A 19,146-nucleotide genomic window follows, 5' to 3' on the forward strand; every position below is an offset into this window, starting at 1 on the left:
CGCACTAATTTGTGGCAGAAGACCACTGTAGTACATTTATATAAGCAGAAACAACTTGATAATGGAAGTTGCTACAAGAAGTTGAAAGCTGGAAAAGCAACACAGTAGAATATAAAGCACACACTCATTTTAGATAGGTAAGGGTCCACTAAAACAAGAGTTTTACCCCATTTTAATTCAAAAGGAACTGCAGTTTTATTTTCCCAAAGGTATTTCTGGAAGGAGTTATTTGCATGGAGAACTCAACTACTGAAATGGGAATCTATTATCATCCTGATGTGTCATCATATCTGCTCTTCACAACAATGGATGACTCGCAGTAGTACACTGGATAAAATTTGAGTGAGCCAGTGTGTGTGTGTTTCTGAGACAAAACCCTCAGTGATAAATCAGAATCATTACCATTCTTGGTAGCTCAAGATCTTCACAAAGTTTTTTTCAGCTCCTAAGCATTTACTATACAATATTTACTTTCGGGGACAGTTTTACTTTAAAATTACTTTATCTTCTAAGTTATATTAAATAATCATATTATTTTACAGTGATAACAGCTTCTAGAAGTCTACAGGCAAAAAATACAGCCAGTCGCTCTAACACTCATTAAGGGGTATGTTAGTACATCTAAAAATCTTTTCCCTGATGTTAGCTAGGTCTTTCTAGCTGTAAAGCATTTGAGGATGGGAGCAAAGCAGGAGCCTTACACGCCACTTTTAGAATGTGAAACACTAATTCAGCTTCAAGAAGAGAGACGCAGGAGCAGCAGTGCTGCCCCAGCAGACATCTGTGCGACTGCTTTGCACTGCCAACAGCAAAAGTGAGAAGCTTTTCAACATAGAAATTTATTACTTTTGAAGGTCAAACATTTTATCAGTAAAATACACAAACTGGCCAGTCAGGGAAAATATTTTAAAGCAGTTCAGTGTTTATTTTGAGAATATTTTCCAGTATCAGCTTTCATCAATCTGTTACTGTCCAGTATTTCTTAAGAACTAAACAAAACTACTGTCTGGTAACACAGAAACAATTAGACACAAGCAGAGAGTCAAGGTCTTGAAAAAGGCCATGCCTCATTTTCTGAAGATGGACAGCCAGAATGAGATGTGGTACCTCCCATTTCATACTGAGATCATCTATATCATAATGATATTATCTACTGCACTTAATTACAGACTGTTTTCATTTAGTGGTAAAAATACTAACTTAAAGATTTAGTTAGTGAATATTTTGGATCATCTGAATATTTGCCATTGAGTTTTCCCCAAAAGGAAGTCAGCAATTCTCAATGTAAATACTAATTTTTCAAGCACATAATTTTAAAAATAGGACTTACTCGAATACAAAATAGTGCAGACATTTGACCTAATGTTCTTTAGTTCCCACTTCTACAAGAAAGTTAGTTATCTTGTCTGAAAAACTACGTAGTAGGGAGATAAGTTCCTTAAGCATTTACCTGTATTTCCGATAGGTTGGCTGATAAAACATTTTCAATTAACTGGAAAGTCTGAGCTATTTATTAGTGATTCTCTATACAAGCATCTCTTATAGACACATCACAACCATATCTTCTTTGTTTCTTAAGAACACCGGTCACCCAAATAATCTTTATTTTAAGGAAAAGTAAACCCAGTACAAACGAGATTCAAGAGATTAATTTTTTAGGATAGCTTTGAAGGGGGCCTCTAAAATTTGGGGTTTTTTTTTCAATTTTGTCCTTGAAGTTGTTGCAGCTTCCTCAGACTCATAACAGTCATCTTCCACACATTCAGCAATTTAAAATATTTCCACCTAAAGCTAGTTTTCCTTTTGCTTTATGACTTTGTTTAATCTACCACACTCTATAAAGGCAAGGAAATTTTCACATACTACAGTTTATACAAATTTCAATATAGGCATGGCACCCAGCTCCTGTGATAAAGCAAACATATCTTAAGAGCTGGCTTGAATTAGGAGTTCCCTCCTCCCATTTGGATCCCAAGGAAAATATATATGGTAACCTCACAGCCCACGTGTTAAACATCTTCCCATGACTGCCCCATGTGGCCACTAACACTAAAGCATTAAGCAGCTCCAACATCACATGATTTTCCTTGCTTTTACAGACTGAAATGAGGACTTAACATTACCTACTTAGTAGTAAACACTATTTCTTCAATCTAATTATTCCTTCATTTGAACACATTTGCAAGAATTACTCTATGTAAGAACTTGTAAGACCATTGCATACTTTGAGTAGCACTAAAAAGCAGCACAATATACAACTCATTCTTATTGTAACAATTAATTTCTTCTAACAGTGTTTACATCAAAAGCAAATACCTAAAATAGTTAAATAAGTTATTTTTAACTTTCACTTCATACAATGAAAACGTCTACTGATCTTGTACCAAGTGTTGTTACGGCTATAAATTTGTATTCTATCCAATGACTTGTGTGCTCTCTCTCCATCACAAGTCGGCTAGCTGTCTTCTATGTATAAGGACTAAACCTCATGCTTCTGAGTGTTAGCAATTCTGTGTCATTTTTTCATTAGTAACTACAGCAATAAAATGTAAACCTATGCTTGTATTTGGCATTGTTATTGTGATGTTTTAATGTGGCTAAAATAATCCTAGGATTCCTTTATGTTATGGCTATCTCATAGGATAGAAATTATTTTGTTAGAATTTCTAAAAATATGATAGTTTTCCACTAATCAGAAGTTGGGAGACTTATGTTATTTTCTTAGATGATAAAAATCAACTTCTATTGGACATTTTCCTCACCTTTTCTGTCTGGTTTGAGGTTCCGATCCACTGGTGGTGGCTCACATTCTGCAACAGGTACTGACCGTCTGGGAGGGGTCTTTGGACTGGACCTGAAACCCATGTGAGCAGGAGGAGGGACTTGCTTTCCAAATAACGGAAAATCAAACGTGCCTGGTGTCATTGGTACATAGTTTGTTTCCTGGATGGGTTCAGTGAAGCTGCTGGAATGCTGTCGTGGAGGAGAGTTGGGATTCATTGGGACATAATTTTCATCTAGTTCTTCACTTGAAACACTTCCCACTGTCAACATGCTTCTGTTTTTCTAGAATTAACATATATTTCCTTTAACAAAATAAGTTATGCAATCAGCTGTGAATCATATGAGTTTTTTAACCTAATCTACTCAGATTAATATATTCTACTGAAACTGAAGAATCACAAACACTGTACAGCTTGCTTTTTTACATGGGAACAAAGAGCATTCAAGCACTGTCACTGTCGCCTCTCATCAGATCAAGTCATACTTACAAAGTGGTTATGGAAGCCCTCCAATGAATTAGATCTGTCATTCGGAAACGTTCGTGGAATATCATAACAGTCTTGAGAACTAATTTCTAAAGGAAGAAGAAAAGAAAGTGTCTATTTATCATCCCTGTTCCTGTCACTTGGCACCAGGCATCCAGAGTCTGTTGTTATTTACTGTCTGCTGCTGAGAACATACCAACACACCTCCTGAAGCTGTGGCCCATAGGTTTTATCTATGTACTTGAGAGGACTGTGTTCACAAACAAACTTAGCACTCATCAGTCACAACTTGAAGCTCTTACCGTGGCATTTTTCCATGGCAAGAAAAGAAAAGATAATTTTTCCTTTTAAAGAAGCGGCAAAGTCTTCCTTTCAAATAGGCAGGTATAGGAATTTAGTGTAAGAGTGGGTTTTGAGATACTGGGCCCTCATGAAAAACCTATTCTAAAATAAACAAACAGCAGATGTGATTTAGGGTCTGGAGAAAGGTTTTCTGACTGAACGCCCTTCCCTTGGAAAGTGCTGATTCAACAGGATTCAATCCATTGCAGAAACGGGTGAATCCCTGCTCTCAGCTCCCCAGTGCGGTCTCCAGGGGCTTTCAGTTTGAACGAACTGCTACAGAACCAAAGATCTCTCCATTTTCAGGGTCCTGGCTCTTGGCAGTCCGCATTAAGAAGGTCCTCAGCTTTGTGGCCGCCTCTTTGGCGGACAGGGTGTTTGTGAGACATCTGGCTCCCAGGTCCCAGGTCCTGCTCACCCACGCAGGCTGAGCGACAGGCTGCCTCACCCTGCAACAGGCGTGCCCCTCCTCCTGATGCCACGACAGAAGCTGTGGGCAAACTCTGGGTTTTATCCCTGCCTTGCCCTGAAAAAAAAGCTCTGAAGTTTTTTTGAGATTTCCACCTCAGAGGAAAAATAAACACTTTGCTATTAAGCACCAAATTAAAACAGTATTTTCAGAAAGGCTACTTTTCCTGAGGCTGGCAATCTCAGCTGTATAGTGTAGGAGTACTCACTTACAAACTTAGGAAAATGAGAGAAGATAAGCAAAGCAAACAAGGGTCTTTCAGGGTGTTACTCTGTCATTTTAAAAAACTAACAACCACCAATATTATTACACTTAGCCTACAAAATGAATGACAAACAGGATAATACTATCTGAGCGCCTGTACGATCACATCCATTCTGTATATTGCCTCCTCTAAAAGCCCTGTCCCCGTCTGCTTCCTCATTTCAGCCTCCCATCCTGCACCTAGCACAACTCAAACAATTCTCCTTTAAAATCCCCTCTAACGTTAGCATCGACTCTAACCAGTTTAAAATTTCACTCTAAAAATAACACTGTAATGCCCACCTGCCTCAGGAACCTGGAAAAACAAACAAACAAAAAAACCTCTTAGCCCAAGGGTGGTTAACAAGACTAGAACAACTGCTCTCTGTAACAACAAATGTCAGCTTCCCAATCTCTACCTCTTGCTGCACTTCTCGAGTTTAAATCTGAGAAAATAAGAACAGGAACAAAAAAACAGGCAGAAAAAAACCCCAAGAAACACCAAATTCTTTAACTAAAAGTAGCTCCACCAGATTTGCTAGGACCCGAAATACACCCAGCTGCTAAAGGAAAAACAGTAAAAAAAAATGCACTAGCACATCTGGAATACCAACATTTAGGTGACTATAAGGAACAACTTTAATTTTACTTAAAAACTGCAGTATACATATCTATCACAAGGAGAAAAATAAAGGTCGGTGGCAATGATCACCAGATCAGGGTTGATCTCAAAGCTCTGGATATACACCAAGTCCCACTGACCTTCATGAAGCACTTTCAGCTTCTGTGGATTTGGACCACTATATGCTAACCTTACTTTGGTCGTTCTGAAAGACTGATAACGGCAGTATTGAACTCGGCTATATGAGCTTCTTAGCAAAAAAAAGATGATTAGTTCTTCACTGCTTTCTAAAGACGAGTAACACCACAAATATGTCTAGGTCTTCAAATATTTTTAGCTAAGACTGAATGCCACAGTGCAGTATACATCCCTTATTGATGTTCTGTGCTTTAGTGTTTTGATGGTTTCCTTTAATAATCTTCTCTTTTTCTTCTTTCTTACATATTTTAAGCATCGTGACCACAGACCATTTTGTGAAGGGCTACACATTTGTTTTTAAAGGCTAGAAATGTCCCTCATATCATTCAGCCCATTCGTATCATTTATATCACATCACTCATCACAAGATTACATCATTTAACACAAAAATTCTGGAAGATCAGGATAAAATATGGAATACTGACCTTTACGAAAGATATTCAAATCTACAGTTGAAATGGTATTACTGCGTGAGGGTGGCATTCCTGCTGTGGGGATGCAATAACTACTATCAGTGTCTGAAGCAGTGCGACTAATGCTACATGTTTCCACAGGAGATCGATCTGCAGCGTGGTGAGGTTTTGGTGGCCGAGGTGGAGGAATATCTGGAATAGTCTCCAGTTTTGAAGTCTGGGACAACGTTCCCTCTGGAAAAGTTCGTGGAATCTGATAAGTACCTCCAGGTGTGGGGGGAATATCATAGCTAATGGAGATGTGTCTCATCTGTGCGTCTAATGAAGATGTTGCTGATGGGGTATTGAAAACGTGTTGCTCTCCTTCCACATCAGTCCCAGATGGAGACGCTGCCTTCGGTAAAACATCCTGTGAGTAACTCCTAGGCAGGTTATAAAGGCTGCAGTCTGCCAATGTCAGTCCAGTACGAGAAGGCGGAGAGTCATAGACACCTTGCTGCTGAAAAAAGCCATTCACAGCATGCTTGCTCGCTGATGGAGCAGGATTTTTGTGGGAGGGCACATTATCATTGCAGTCTGTTTCAGAAGAGCTGGATTTTGCCGAGTCAGCATGAGATCTACATGTAAGATTAAAATGTTGATGAACATATAAAGAAAAACAAACATGACAAATAATAAACACAACATTGAAAATGTAAACAACTAAAAAGTCTATCAGTGTCTTCCAATTTATTTTTTTTTTTAAATGAAATGCAGGAACTCAATCATTAAACAAACAGTAGTACTTAAGAAGGATCCTAAGTAACTACATACATACAAATCCATGCATGTGAAACAGATAACACAAGTGTGGAGCTTTAGCAGCAGCTAAACAACAAGTTGATGTTTCATAAAGCAAGTGATTTCCACAACACCAATTTGGAGCAGAGTTTGTCTGGAGACTGGGGGATTTTATTTTATTTTTTTAACCCGTGCTGCAAACTAGCAGCACTCTAATGGCACTGTTAAAGGTAAAAATAATACACTCAATCCTTGGGTTTACAGTACTTGCTAGTTCTAATCAGTATGAAAAAAACATTAGAGGAAAAAAATACAACTCCTTGTAACACCCTTAAGTGCATGCCTAAAGTTATCTACTGACCATATAAAACTGGTTTGAAATACATAAAGGAGAGAGAAAGAACAGATAAGAACAGAAACAGGAGGAAGATAGCATGCTGGGGGGGGGGTCCATAGATGTATATGCAACAGAGTGCTTTCGTCTTGAATGCAAGTTAAGGCAGTGTCATTAGATAAAACTGTACAGTAGTTTACCTTTGATTTCTTTGGAAATTCCATCTTTTATGAGAATAGCACTCATTAATAGTGGTACTAACCAGTAAACTTACATGGAAAGTAAACATATTGCAATTTTTTTTTTTTTTTTTTTTTTTAAACCTCCCCAGTTACCTTGCTCCAGGGAGAGAAATTCTGTTACCAGTCTGACTCCTTGCTTAAATGAAAGTCAAGACAGTGGCAAAATACTAACATAGGTGGAGTTAATGCAGTCCATACCCTTTTTAATCAATCATACCATGATATTTCCTATTTTCATTACCACAGTACCATACCATTGTGTTAATTTATACATACATATGTAAATATTTCGGCATGCGTGTGTATCAATGAATAGCCGCTATACTACTCTTACGAAGCCCTATTAAGCAACTGGACCATGCAGTTTACAAAACTTCTGAGGAATAAAATACATAAAAATCAACAGCATGGCTACCACAAGAAGCATTTTTTCCCCTTATTTTAAGAGGATCTCTACCTCCTACTTTCTAGACACATCCTTCTAGTTCCGTGGTATTCATTCAGACCAAAGTCCCAGCAAAAATCACGTGTTTTACATGAGCAAGTATGGCAAGGACTGTGATCTGTATTTTATATGCTATAAAAATAAAGTGGGCAGTCTAGAGAAGCTGGACACTGACAATCAATTGTAGAACCAAAATTATTAGTTCCAGTTCGCTAGGATATACTTTAAAATGAAAAAATTTCCCAAACTACAGAAATAAAATATAAACACTACATTTATCTTACAAAAACATGCAGGAGTATATAACCAAAGTTCAAAATGCAACAATAGCACATGTATGATGCCAGTGCTTAAGGATTACCCATCATATGTAAGCAACAAATGCTATCATTTTTAATTTTAGGAGTTTTTCTGGGTCTAAGTGAATGCTGCTGCTTCTTTCTTGACCACAAGCACTTGTGAAAACAGAAGACTCTCAAAAACCAAGATACACAAGGCAGCCAGGCCTGTAATTTGCTTAGCTGATGGCAACAACTTACATTTCTCTATATAAGAGGGCATTTCTGATTTACTTCATGTTTTTAAAAGTAATCTTTTGGAATCAACTTCTTAGTCTATTGAAACAGTTTTCAAAATACGAGTGGGTTGTAACCAATCTGATTTTGCAGACCAAAAGTTTGAAGACAGTCTGAAACACGGGCCAAGAAAGCAGTTTATGTCAAAATGAAGACAGGGAATTCAGCGTCTGAAGTTTAACTAGTTTTCAAAAGTCAGTATTAACCACTGATCACGATAAGAACACCACGTACAATTTTGAAAATCTACAATGCGTAGTTGATTCATGTTACCTCAAGGAAATTTAGGTTCGGACTAGAGTTCAGGGACAGACTTTACTCCTGCTTTTTTTTTTTTGGTGGTTTGTTCTTTTTGGTTTTTTTTTTAAAGGATTTCAGATGCAGGATGCTTGATGACTTCTGCACTTAAGAAAGTTACTTGAAAATTTTAATTTTTCCCATGCACTTCAGAACAGCTCAAAAAAAAAAAATCAATTGGCTTAAATATTCTATTAACAATTGGTTATTAAGATTAGTATTAATTTTTTTTACATCTCAGTTTAAAATAATGGCAAAGTTGGATATAACACAATGAAAACTCCTCACTCTATTTATAAGCAGCGGATGACTGACATAAATTCAGTGTTATCACATGTGGGCATCACATATCTGCAAATTATGCTAAGTGGCCAAACTATTCCTTTCTCAGTGCTAAGGCTGGACACCTCTTTCCACATATCAAGAAGAGATAATTGTACAGCCTGCTCATCTACAAGGACTGGACATTAAGATGCACAGAGAAGAGGTGGGGTATTGAGGCAGAGGGAGCCCAATAAAAAGCCTGTCTCCATGTACTAAAAACTACTTACTGACAGAGACCCAGGAAAAAAATTTTTAAAAGTGTTTTGGTCTGAGGGGTAATCATCCTGTTTTTGAACATGCTGTATTTGGTCTGGCTCGACCACTCATCCTTTTGAGCTGATTCTTTTCCCATCTGCAGGAATTGATGTGACCGATTAAACAGAATACTATGAACAAAGTGGCAGCAGAACTGCTCTTGTGTGCCAGCAATCGGGGACAGAAACAGCAAGCATAGTAAAAATGTGGGTAGATAAATGAATAAATAATAAACCAGCTCTATTTCCAGAATGTGGAAGCCAAAGTTACATAGTTTTTCTGTTAAAACTCACAGAACACCATGCAAGACGCATCTCAAACAAACAATATTTTCAGGCAAGTTAATGGCTCTGTGATTATTTTCTCACAAGCGTTCCAAGAATGGCTACTGTTCACTCACTGCAGTGGAATCTTTTTACTTTCAAAATCTTCTAATAGCAGGTATTCCTGCCCTTCTTCTGAGACAAAGGGTGACCCTTGGCTGGTTCATAAACATAGGAAAGATGAGGAAGACAGCATTTAGTATTTCAATATACCTCTCGAATGAGCCAGAACAAGAAGAGTTTTGGAAACAGTCTTTGGCTGCATTTTCTTATTTAGGATCCAAATACAAACCTTAAAATCTCACTAAATGCTACAGTTAAACAATACTCTTTCTCAAGTCAACAGTGACCAGAGCATAAAACTATTTAGACAAAATACAGCATGATTATTACAGCTGCAAGTGCTGCGTCCAAGATATTCTCACGACAGTACATGGTGCATTGCATGACACTATAATGAAGCATTTCAAAATTGTTAGTTCTGAAACACCACAATTCTTAAAAATTTCCAAGAGGCAGCTTGGATACTTCCTCTATGTTTCACAGTTACCCATCTCACCCAGAAAAGAATCCCAAAGCTTTGAAATAAAATTCAGTGGTTCCCAGATTATCTATAAAGTAACACGCAAATTAGAACAGAAAAATTTCCCTCTGCATATTGGCAACTTTAAAGTCTAAAGGGAAAACGTCATAGAAATAAACCATTCAAATAACAATACCTGCCTATTTAATTACATCTATTAAGCTTTGCACTTTACACTAAGGAAAAAAGGTTGTATGAAATACACAGATAAATTGTTCCAAGTCCGGAAAGTAATAGGAAAACTATGCAGTAATTTAATTTGTTCTTCACCTGTAAGGATGTGGGTTGGGGTAGTGCACAGAGTGCCCTCTAACTGATCATCTTAGTAACACGCTATGCAGATACACAAAGCTCTAATTCCATAGGAAAAGGTCTCTATCCTCTATACTCTGGCCGAAATCCAGCAGAATACCTACTGTACCAGACATGAAACATAAGCAGTCCTTTTAGGTGGAACTGAAACTCCAGCATAACTATTATTCTGAATTTTCATTATTACAGCCTTCTTAATAAAAGGACATAGCTATTTAGTGAATTTAGTTAAATATAATACACTAAGCCCATATAATTTCCAAGTAATCGCAATGGCTATGTTTTGCTGTCTTCAAATATTCCCATAAAAACATCACTTATTTAAACAATCTCTACACTCCCAAAGACTTTTTTCAGTTCTTTCTCAGTTCCCTCGGCATTTTATCTCCATTGGACCTTCTGCCTTCCTCAACACCCAAATACCTTCTCTCCTCTGTCACCAGGGTCTTCCTCAAGAAATTTTGCAGGCTATTCATGGACTCTCTACCTTGCCGCATTTTGTGCCCCCTTTTATGCTCTCCTCAGACTTTGCTCCCTCTACTTAACCCACACGTCACACAACTGTGGGAGTCAGGTCAGAAAGTCATTTACACATCCCAACCTTGATCATTCCTAAAAACACGCTTCACGTGGTGGTGGTAGAAATCCACTCGGTGCCCATCCCTCGCAGAAGCAAACAGGCACTCGGACACATTTCCAATGAGCCAGTGTGCTGAAATGAAAAGTCAAGATTTCTCTGCCAAGCCGTTCTGGAAACAATACCGAACTTTTTGATAGCTTTTGGCAGGAACAGTGACATACCTCTCAGGCACCATCAGCTTCTAAACATCACTAAACACTGAAACCTTTAACACTGAGAAAGCAGACACTGGGTTTCCCCTTCTCTTGCAGGAGGCTTTGGGGCACACTGTGCTGCCTGTAACCTGCACGTTCCATACTCTGGGGGAACTGTAGGCTCATTCCTCCATTTTATAAGATTGTAAAGGGTGTTTTCTACCATGTAATCATCAGTAAACGGAGCAGGAAACTCCTGAGGCACAACAGAGAAAGATAAAAATGCCAAGGGAATGGAGAGCACATGGCACAGGTAAAACTGGCAGAGCATCAAGGTGTTGATGAAGAAGGCACCACCACTAAAAGGTATGGCCCTAAGGGAGTATGTGAAATACTCATGAAAACACTTTCAAAGGAAGCTTTCCTCAGCCTTCCATGTACTTGTCTGCAATCACAAAAAGAATATGACTTTTTATTTATTTTTCTGGAAATACCCCAGCAGATTTTATTTTAAATTACTGCAGAAAAGAAGCTTTTCTTTTATCTCTCTTAGCAGAGAGATCTATAAGGTTCTCCCATAGAATATTCAAGGTTGGAAGGGACCTCTGGAGATTATCTGGTCCAGCTCTTCCAATACCTCTAAGCAAAGCCAACTTCAAAGCCAGATGAGGCTCCTTAGGAGCTTGTCCAGTCAAGTTCGTTTGTGGTTGTGGTTTTTATTTATTTATTTATTTATTTATTTAAATCTTGGAGGATGGAGATTCCACTAAGTCCCTGGGCAGCCTGCTCCAGGGATGGCCACCATGATACATTCTGAAAAACCATAGCAGTATTTCCCAGGTAGCTACCATAAATATCATATCTTCCTATGCAGGAGGTGCTGTACATCTATTTAAGTTAGAAGTAGCAGTTGGAGAAATAAATATATGTTTAATTCAGTAGAAATTCTCAATTCTTTCCTTAAAATTTCCTGTTGCACAGTTCTCTGGAGAACTGACTGTGTGGGTACTCTTTATTCAGTAAGAAATAAGGCTTATTTGAGCTTGTTTTTAAATATCTGTTATTTGGAAAAAGTTAAAATTCAGGATACAGAAATTTAGTAGTTTAAGTCTCCTGCATTCTTCGTTATCGTAAAATAATTATCTTTTACTCTTCCTTGAGAGTCTGAATCATGTTAGCAATAGTTGACAAATACCATTTGAGGATTGTTATATTCAGTGATGTGGTAACCTGGCAGGTGATAATATCAGCATGTTTTACTGAATCCCTTCCGTGAAAGCTTTAACTGGCAAAACTGGGGCACCAAATACAGAAGGGAGAAAGGCTAAATTTCTCTAGCTTTTCCTAGTCCTAGACTGGACTAAACACACCAGACCATGGCTAAAGATAAGCGTACTTCTCTGCTCTGTGCCATGCATCACTCCAAGCTACAATGAAATGCTTGGATCACTGCATTTATCTGATACTTCATATTGGCAATTGCTGTCCACGCTTTTGAAGAATGCGATATGTGTCTAGCGCTGATCAAACAACTTACTATTGCTGCAAAAAGTTCAAGCATCAAAAGAAAAAAAGCAAAAGTTACAGGCAGCTTCCCCCTCCCCAGCAGATTATGTACATGCAAATGTTCAATGACTCGGCGATAAAAAAGTGGTTTTAGCACAAACATTCTTGGCCTGCGATACAAATAAGTTATTAAGAAAAAAAATGTCACTTACCTCATAGGTTCAGGTTTTTTACTTTGACAGTTTATTAGCAGTAGGTAGTCTTGAGGATCTTCTTGACCAGAGGAAGACTCCAGTGGGGGGATGTTAATAAGCTGATAAGGAGGAGGTAGGGAAGATTCTGCTTGCATGGAAGGCGGTGAAGTGTTGATGGGCAAGGGTAACTCAGCAGATGGTTGTAAAGAACTGACCGGTGGCTTCACAGCATCTGCAAACATAGAAGCAAAGCATTCTTTTTACAATGAAGAAATAGCCTTACAATACTACCAAATAAATATTTATTAACAGAGGATGAGAAAAGTCAGGATTTTTAATTCAAAACTGTAAAATCAGTGGACTTAAGAACATCTGGATATTAACATTTGTTTCAGAGTATTTACATTTACATAAAAATCTTTATAATATCTTTATATTTTTTCAAACTGTAATCAATTTCTTAAGTATGCCTTGGAAACAGAGGTTATGCCTTATTTAATTACTTATTTAACCTGTTTTCTGGTCACAGAAAGAACAAAGATGCTGACAGCTGCAGTAAGACAGCTAAGAACACAAATCTGTTGTTTTAATCAAGAGCAGACAAAGGCCCATAGGTTATTACTTGAATATGGTAATCTGAGTCAGCACTTGCACGTATTCATCCCTTTTTGACCAAGGTCACTTCAACATTTGAGATGAGTCACCAGTCAAGAACTGGCCTCTCTCAATATCTGAAAAGCAACAGGAAAAATGCTGCTTTTGCAATGGAAGATCCCTTATGGTTATAAAAATAATGCAGAGCTACAATAGGTACCATGTTCCACTAAGCCCCCTCATTACATACCCCAACTTTTTATTTTAGTGCAATAAATGAATTAGTTGTGGTTTGTTGTTGTTTGGTTTGGGTTTTTTTTTTTGGGGGGGGAGAGGAGGTGTTGTGGTTTGTTGGGTTTTTTTTTTTTTTTTTTCCTTTAAAATAACCTTGTCTTTATAATTCTTATCCACTTCCTATTAATGTATATTCCAGCTTAACTTCTTTTTTCCTTCCAAATACATGTATCCTGACTATTAAATTATCTGGGAGACTGGAAAATATTGACACTGTCAAACGTTAAACAATCATCTAACTTTTTCATCGTTTTAATAATACATTGACTAAGAACAACGTAATTAAGCAAATTGTTCCTCAATTATCAAGGCTCCCTTGTACTTGCAACTCATTGTACATTCCAATTTGCACATCCCAAGAATGGACGCTGATTATTAGCATTGTTTAAATGAGCATATTATTATCCAGTGCAGACTGCTCCTGTTGGGCTTACAGGCCAGCTATGCACTACAAAGTAATTTCATCCAGCTTCTGCTTCCCAGCGCTATCCTGGGAAGAACCAGATGAGCAGACCAGAACATAGCCCTCCTGCTTCCAGTTCTGTGTACACTAGGTACAAGCGATTTAGACGTGGAAATAGGAACAGCAGTACTTGCTTTGAACTCCCATGGCACTTACACAGGCTCAGAAATTAAATCCCACCACACCCATGTGGGTGGAAGAAGTCTAGGTATATGAAAATTCCTCAACTCAACCTACCTGAAAAGGTAGGATAACCTAAAAAAAAAAGTTTTTATAAAAGGTTGTGCCCGACCTACTCATCAAACTAGTTAGCAGAACAAAGGCGAAACCAGACTGCACACAGTGATCACACACACAAATAAAATGGTTTCTTTACTACATGCTAAAATATTAAAATATGAACAATTTTCTATTATTTAGGAATTTCAAGAGCTTGAAGGAGCCTATTTAAGGCACCTACTGATATTTCTTCATTCCCCTAATGTTGGGGTTCAACAGCAGGAACAGAGAGGTGCCTGAACGGACCTACCAGGCATGTATTTCTTGCTCCTGGAAAAGAGGTAGTGGGAGAAAGGACAAGTAGCTCTCTGTCCTGTCCCCTCCAGAACCGAGGAATGCAAGTAAATTTATGCACGAGTAAGAGCAGAGAAGAAAGGTTTCCTGCCAGATACACTATCATTCTTTGGCCACACTTACAGACAAGATCCTCAAGGGCTTTGGTGTACCACAATCCCCACCCCTGTTCCTTGTCCCCGAGTACACACGACCTTCACGTCGTTAGATCTGCTTGGTGCCAAGTTCACACAAGGGGAAAAAAAGAAATCAAACAGGACGTCCCTGCAGCTTCCAGGGAAGATGGGTGTGCCAATTAGACCACAGGTAGTCAGGAGAGCTCAACAGGTATATAGTAAGATGCGTGCCTACGTGAGGCTGATGCATTTAAACAAACCATGCACTAGCATTCCCAGGAAAAGTAACAAGACTCAAGGGTAACTTCCCAGGGAAAAATAAAATCAAGGAGCTTGAAAGGGGACCAATGTATCCACCCAGTGTGCAGAAAGAAAGAGTTACTCTCTTGGGGGAGTAAGAAAAAAGCGGGTGTGTGAGAGAAAGAAAACAAAGTTAAAGGCTGGCTATAACTTGTAGTTGGTGAAAGGAGGCAAAGTGGTGAAGACCATTAAGCTAAATATACTGGGTCAGATCTGTAGTCTCTGAAGCCCACGATGCCATCTCTGATGGTGGCCTGTTGCAGACAGGCTGAGTGCAAGCGGCAAGGCAAGCCTGCCGTGCTGGCCCCAGCTTCTGGGGCTCTACAGCTTCGGGGCACCCCAGTGCAAAGGCTGCATCCACAGTCTATGCCGACCAGCCTGTGACAAACTTTTCTCTGAATTCGTCCTACCCTTTTTGAGTACATTTATATTTTTGACCTCTACTACCATCCTGTGGCAGTGAGCTCCACACCTTATTCTGTGTGGCATGAAAAAACCACTTCCTTTTATTTTAAACCTGCTGCCTGATAGTTTCACTTGATATCCTTCAGCTCCCATCTTCAGAGAAACAGTGAACAATTGCCTCCTCTTCATAATACCCACTCCCAACTTCATACAACTTTGTCACAGCTTTACTGAGTTGGTGCTGCTTAATTTTTCTTGGTACAGAAACCATTTCATTGCAGATCTGGTTTCCTTTCACCCTCACCTTTCCCAGCTCTACTAATTCCTTCCTAAGAAGGGAAACTAACTATTGCATAAAATGCACAAAAAAAGTCTGGGACACACTTATTGATTTACCAAGACATAACAATAATTCATTCTGTTCCAATCCTAACCATTTGCCTTTTGATTGTTACTGAGTATTAAAGGTGACACTGTCCAACTGTCCAGAAGGTTCATGATCTCTTCTCTGAACAGGGATCTGGAGCCCATTAATGCTAATGGATCGTTAGGGATAGTTTCCTTGTGATGAGCTGCTGCATTTATTTTGATACAAATACCACTTGACAAAATCCCGAGTCCTCCTACAGATCTGTTGTGAGGGTTTTTTGTGTGGTTTGGTTGGGATTTTTTTTTTTCTTTTCAGTGGATAGAGCACTAAACTACTAAAATACCAACTTTCTGATCTGAAATTTATCCTCATACAGGCATTTTGTATGTGTTAAATAGTGTAGGCTAATGCCTGATTTAAAGAGCAACTGAACTTAGTCTAAAGCACTTCAGTACTGGGCTACTTCTTACTTGCTTTACGCACTCAAGCTATTTCAAATTTGACTACGAAGAAAACAGTAATGTTAACGACTTTCATCGCTGAGCAAATGAATGCTGTTTGCCTATCTGTACCCTCTCAAATATTCTCTTTAGCCATGTACTTCAGAAGCGGATATGAAGGAAAGAGTTTCTCCCAGCAGCCTATTATGATTTCAAAGAGTACAATCTCAACTTGCTCCACTTTGGACTAGCAGATTTTTAGGGAAGGGGTCATCTGCACACCAAAGAGCGCTGTAAGTCATTTGGTTTGTTCCCAGAGCTCAGGCTCTCGGACTGCTTTGAAATAACTGGGAGCTGGAAAAACATCCAGAATATGTAATATGCAAATGACCATAACAAGAATCCTATTTTGTTTTTATAATTCCTGCATTCAGTACAGCTAGAACAAGCAGCTTTCTCAAAACAGGGCAAGAGTTTTATCTTTTCTCAGTTGGTTTGTTAAGAGCAGTTACAGGCATCATCTTTGCTAGAATTTATACTTTTTTCCTCATAACCATTTTTGTATTTGCCTCACTAACAAAACAATCATAAAATTAATGATGTAAAAAGAACATTTTCTGAACAAGAATAATAAAAGGTTCCCCTCTCTTCCTCCTTAACTATATAAAGCTTCTTTATTCCACATGTTCCTATATCTGTGCTTTATGAACAATCTAGAAGATCTGAGTGTGGGAGTTTGCATTTAGGGTTGGTTTTGTTTTTCTTCTTTTTTTTTTTAATTAGAGCAAGAATTAAATTGTTTTCTACATTATGATATATAGTCTCTTAATATTCTAATTATGTAAATACTTGAAATGTTCTCATAGTGAACAAAACACAGAAGCCTCATTACAGCAGGCATTTCTTTAAATGTCAAAATTGCAATCAAAGTAAGAAAATGCATTCTTTGCAGATCGTAGGTAGAAAGATTAGAACAGAAATGGGATTTTCCCATTATAACAGTGAATCAGCAACAGATATGCAATCACGATTCTACTATTCTTCTGAGATGTTTCTTTCAATCCATTTACTATGATGCAGATGTTATCATTAAAACAACCAATGGCCAACAAAATATTAGAGTAATGACCTTGAACAAAAATTTACGGATACAACAAATAATTAAAAAAACACCCTTCACTTTAATCCTTAAAAGGACTTTTTTTTCCTTTTCTTTTTTTTGTTAAAATAAGTCTCTTCAGTCACTATCTGTGCTGCTTAATGTAATGAGATACATCCTGAAATACACTGCTGGAATTTCCTCTAGTGTCAACTTCGACATGGTCTCAAGTGAAAGATCTGGAATCAAAGGGCCACATGTGTGCATGTGCATGCACAGAGCACAAGCATGTGTACGCTGACAGGCACAGACAAAGAAGCACTTGCTCTGTTCGTATACTTAACTCAATAGATGTGAGCCAGATCCAGCCCAGAAGATGCATGGACACGTTAGCCTGGGTTTGGTTTTCAGCATAAGTGATCAGCTTACAATCAATATGAAATCTACCCAGTGAGCCTCAACTCTGAACCTTTCTGCTATACCCAGAGAAAATCCTTTTAAATTAATAAAAAGTTCCTGTGCATTTTGTAAGTTTGTTTTCTTAGTTGAATATAATCTCAAAGTATCTCTCTTTTTCTGAAGGTAAACGTGATACCCTATTTAAAGAACAGTACTGGAGAATTCAGCAGTTGCTCATTGTATATTACGCTCAGGACAACGCTGTCTCCTGCATCTGAACCAGAGACATGATCAGCTGTTCCAAAGTAATTTTAAAAGACGTGTAGATGTGGTGCTTAGGGACATGGTTTAGTGGTGGACTTGGCAGTGCTAGGTTAACAGTTGGACTTGATGATCTTCAAGGTCTTTTCCAACCTAAACGGTTCTATGATTCTAAGTTTCTGTCACACACTGCAGTTTCTGGTTTTCAGAGCTCACATCTAAAATTTAGTGCTTACTATCTGCAGTTCATATGTAATTTTAAGCTGCACTTTTGGCTACCCTTTTAAAATTTGAAAATACCAACAGCATTTCCACTCAGAATTTCTTCCCCCTCTCCACCTGCAATTTTCTTTTGAAGACTATTCATTCAAAGGGGAAAAAAAAAGAATCATCTGTAGCCTGTTCTCTCCATCCTCAGATGGTACACAGGCTGGGTCAGGCAGGAAAATAATCAAGGAGTCCTGTTATAGACTAACTGCTGTAGGTGCTTGTGAAGAGAAACAGTGCAGCCCACCACATTAAAACGTTTGGGGTTTTTTCCTCACTAAAAAGGCGCAGAGCTCTCCTCGGCAGAGCAGGCTGCGGTAGCCACATGGTGAGTTTATGCAGCTGGGGCTGCAGCATGCTGTCTGGAACCGTAGGTACCTCTGTGCTTCAGAGAGGTTTTCAGCGCTCCACATACTGCATCACAGCACCTCACGACTTGAGAACTAGCAATCTGCAGAACAGTTTTCCAACGCACCCTCTTGCAATCCCCTTCTCCTAGCGACTCATCAGGTGATGTTAATGTCACAAAAGGTCTCCAGTAGGAATCAGGGAAAATTAAGTTAATTATCTAGGCATATTAGATTCGGTTTATTTCTCCTCAAGGAAGAGTAGAATCACCTTTCATATGAATTTTTGTCACATGCAGCTGGCAACTTAAGATAATAACCCCAAACACTCAAGACTAAGATTCTGACTGGACTCCTGATAGTAAATTATATCTTTTTACTATATGTATTTTTTCCTCACATACTTGTAAGGGAAGACCTACTGTTGCAGATTTTGTGCTCTATTCATCATCATCTCACTTAGCCACCCATCCTTTAACCACATCATCTGAAGTCAAAGACATCTTGGTCTTCTCTGCTGTCTTCTTTCTCCTTTGGATAATAGGCAACAGTTATCTCAGCTTTGCTGCCCTTTACTCAGCTCTTTAGCCACCAGCTACCACCTCTACCAAACCTGCTATGCCAAGTCTCTGGTCCCGCTTCTTCTAATTTTATTATTCCTATGGAATTTTGCTAGATTAAATCTTGCAACTCTGACAGCCCCCTTCACAGTCTAGCC

The 19,146-nt window shown here is 38.5% G+C and overlaps 1 protein-coding gene across 3 annotated transcripts in view; it reads right to left on the reverse strand.

The window, feature by feature from the left end:
* GAB1 (GRB2 associated binding protein 1) overlaps window positions 1-19,146 on the reverse strand; it is a 103,606-nt gene that overhangs the window by 18,591 nt on the left and 65,869 nt on the right. For 2 of the 3 annotated variants that reach the window (XM_072861891.1, XM_072861892.1), the window contains exons 3-6: window positions 12,519-12,732; window positions 5,569-6,173; window positions 3,273-3,358; window positions 2,763-3,066 (exon numbers count right to left, since the gene is read on the reverse strand). In XM_072861891.1, the coding sequence (XP_072717992.1) occupies window positions 2,763-3,066; window positions 3,273-3,358; window positions 5,569-6,173; window positions 12,519-12,732 (1,209 nt within the window). The remainder of the gene's footprint in view (window positions 1-2,762; window positions 3,067-3,272; window positions 3,359-5,568; window positions 6,174-12,518; window positions 12,733-19,146) is intronic. The other variant, XM_072861893.1, reaches the window with a different exon arrangement.

This window comes from Ciconia boyciana, chromosome 5 (assembly GCF_034638445.1).
Source record: "Ciconia boyciana chromosome 5, ASM3463844v1, whole genome shotgun sequence".
NCBI lineage: Eukaryota > Metazoa > Chordata > Aves > Ciconiiformes > Ciconiidae > Ciconia > Ciconia boyciana.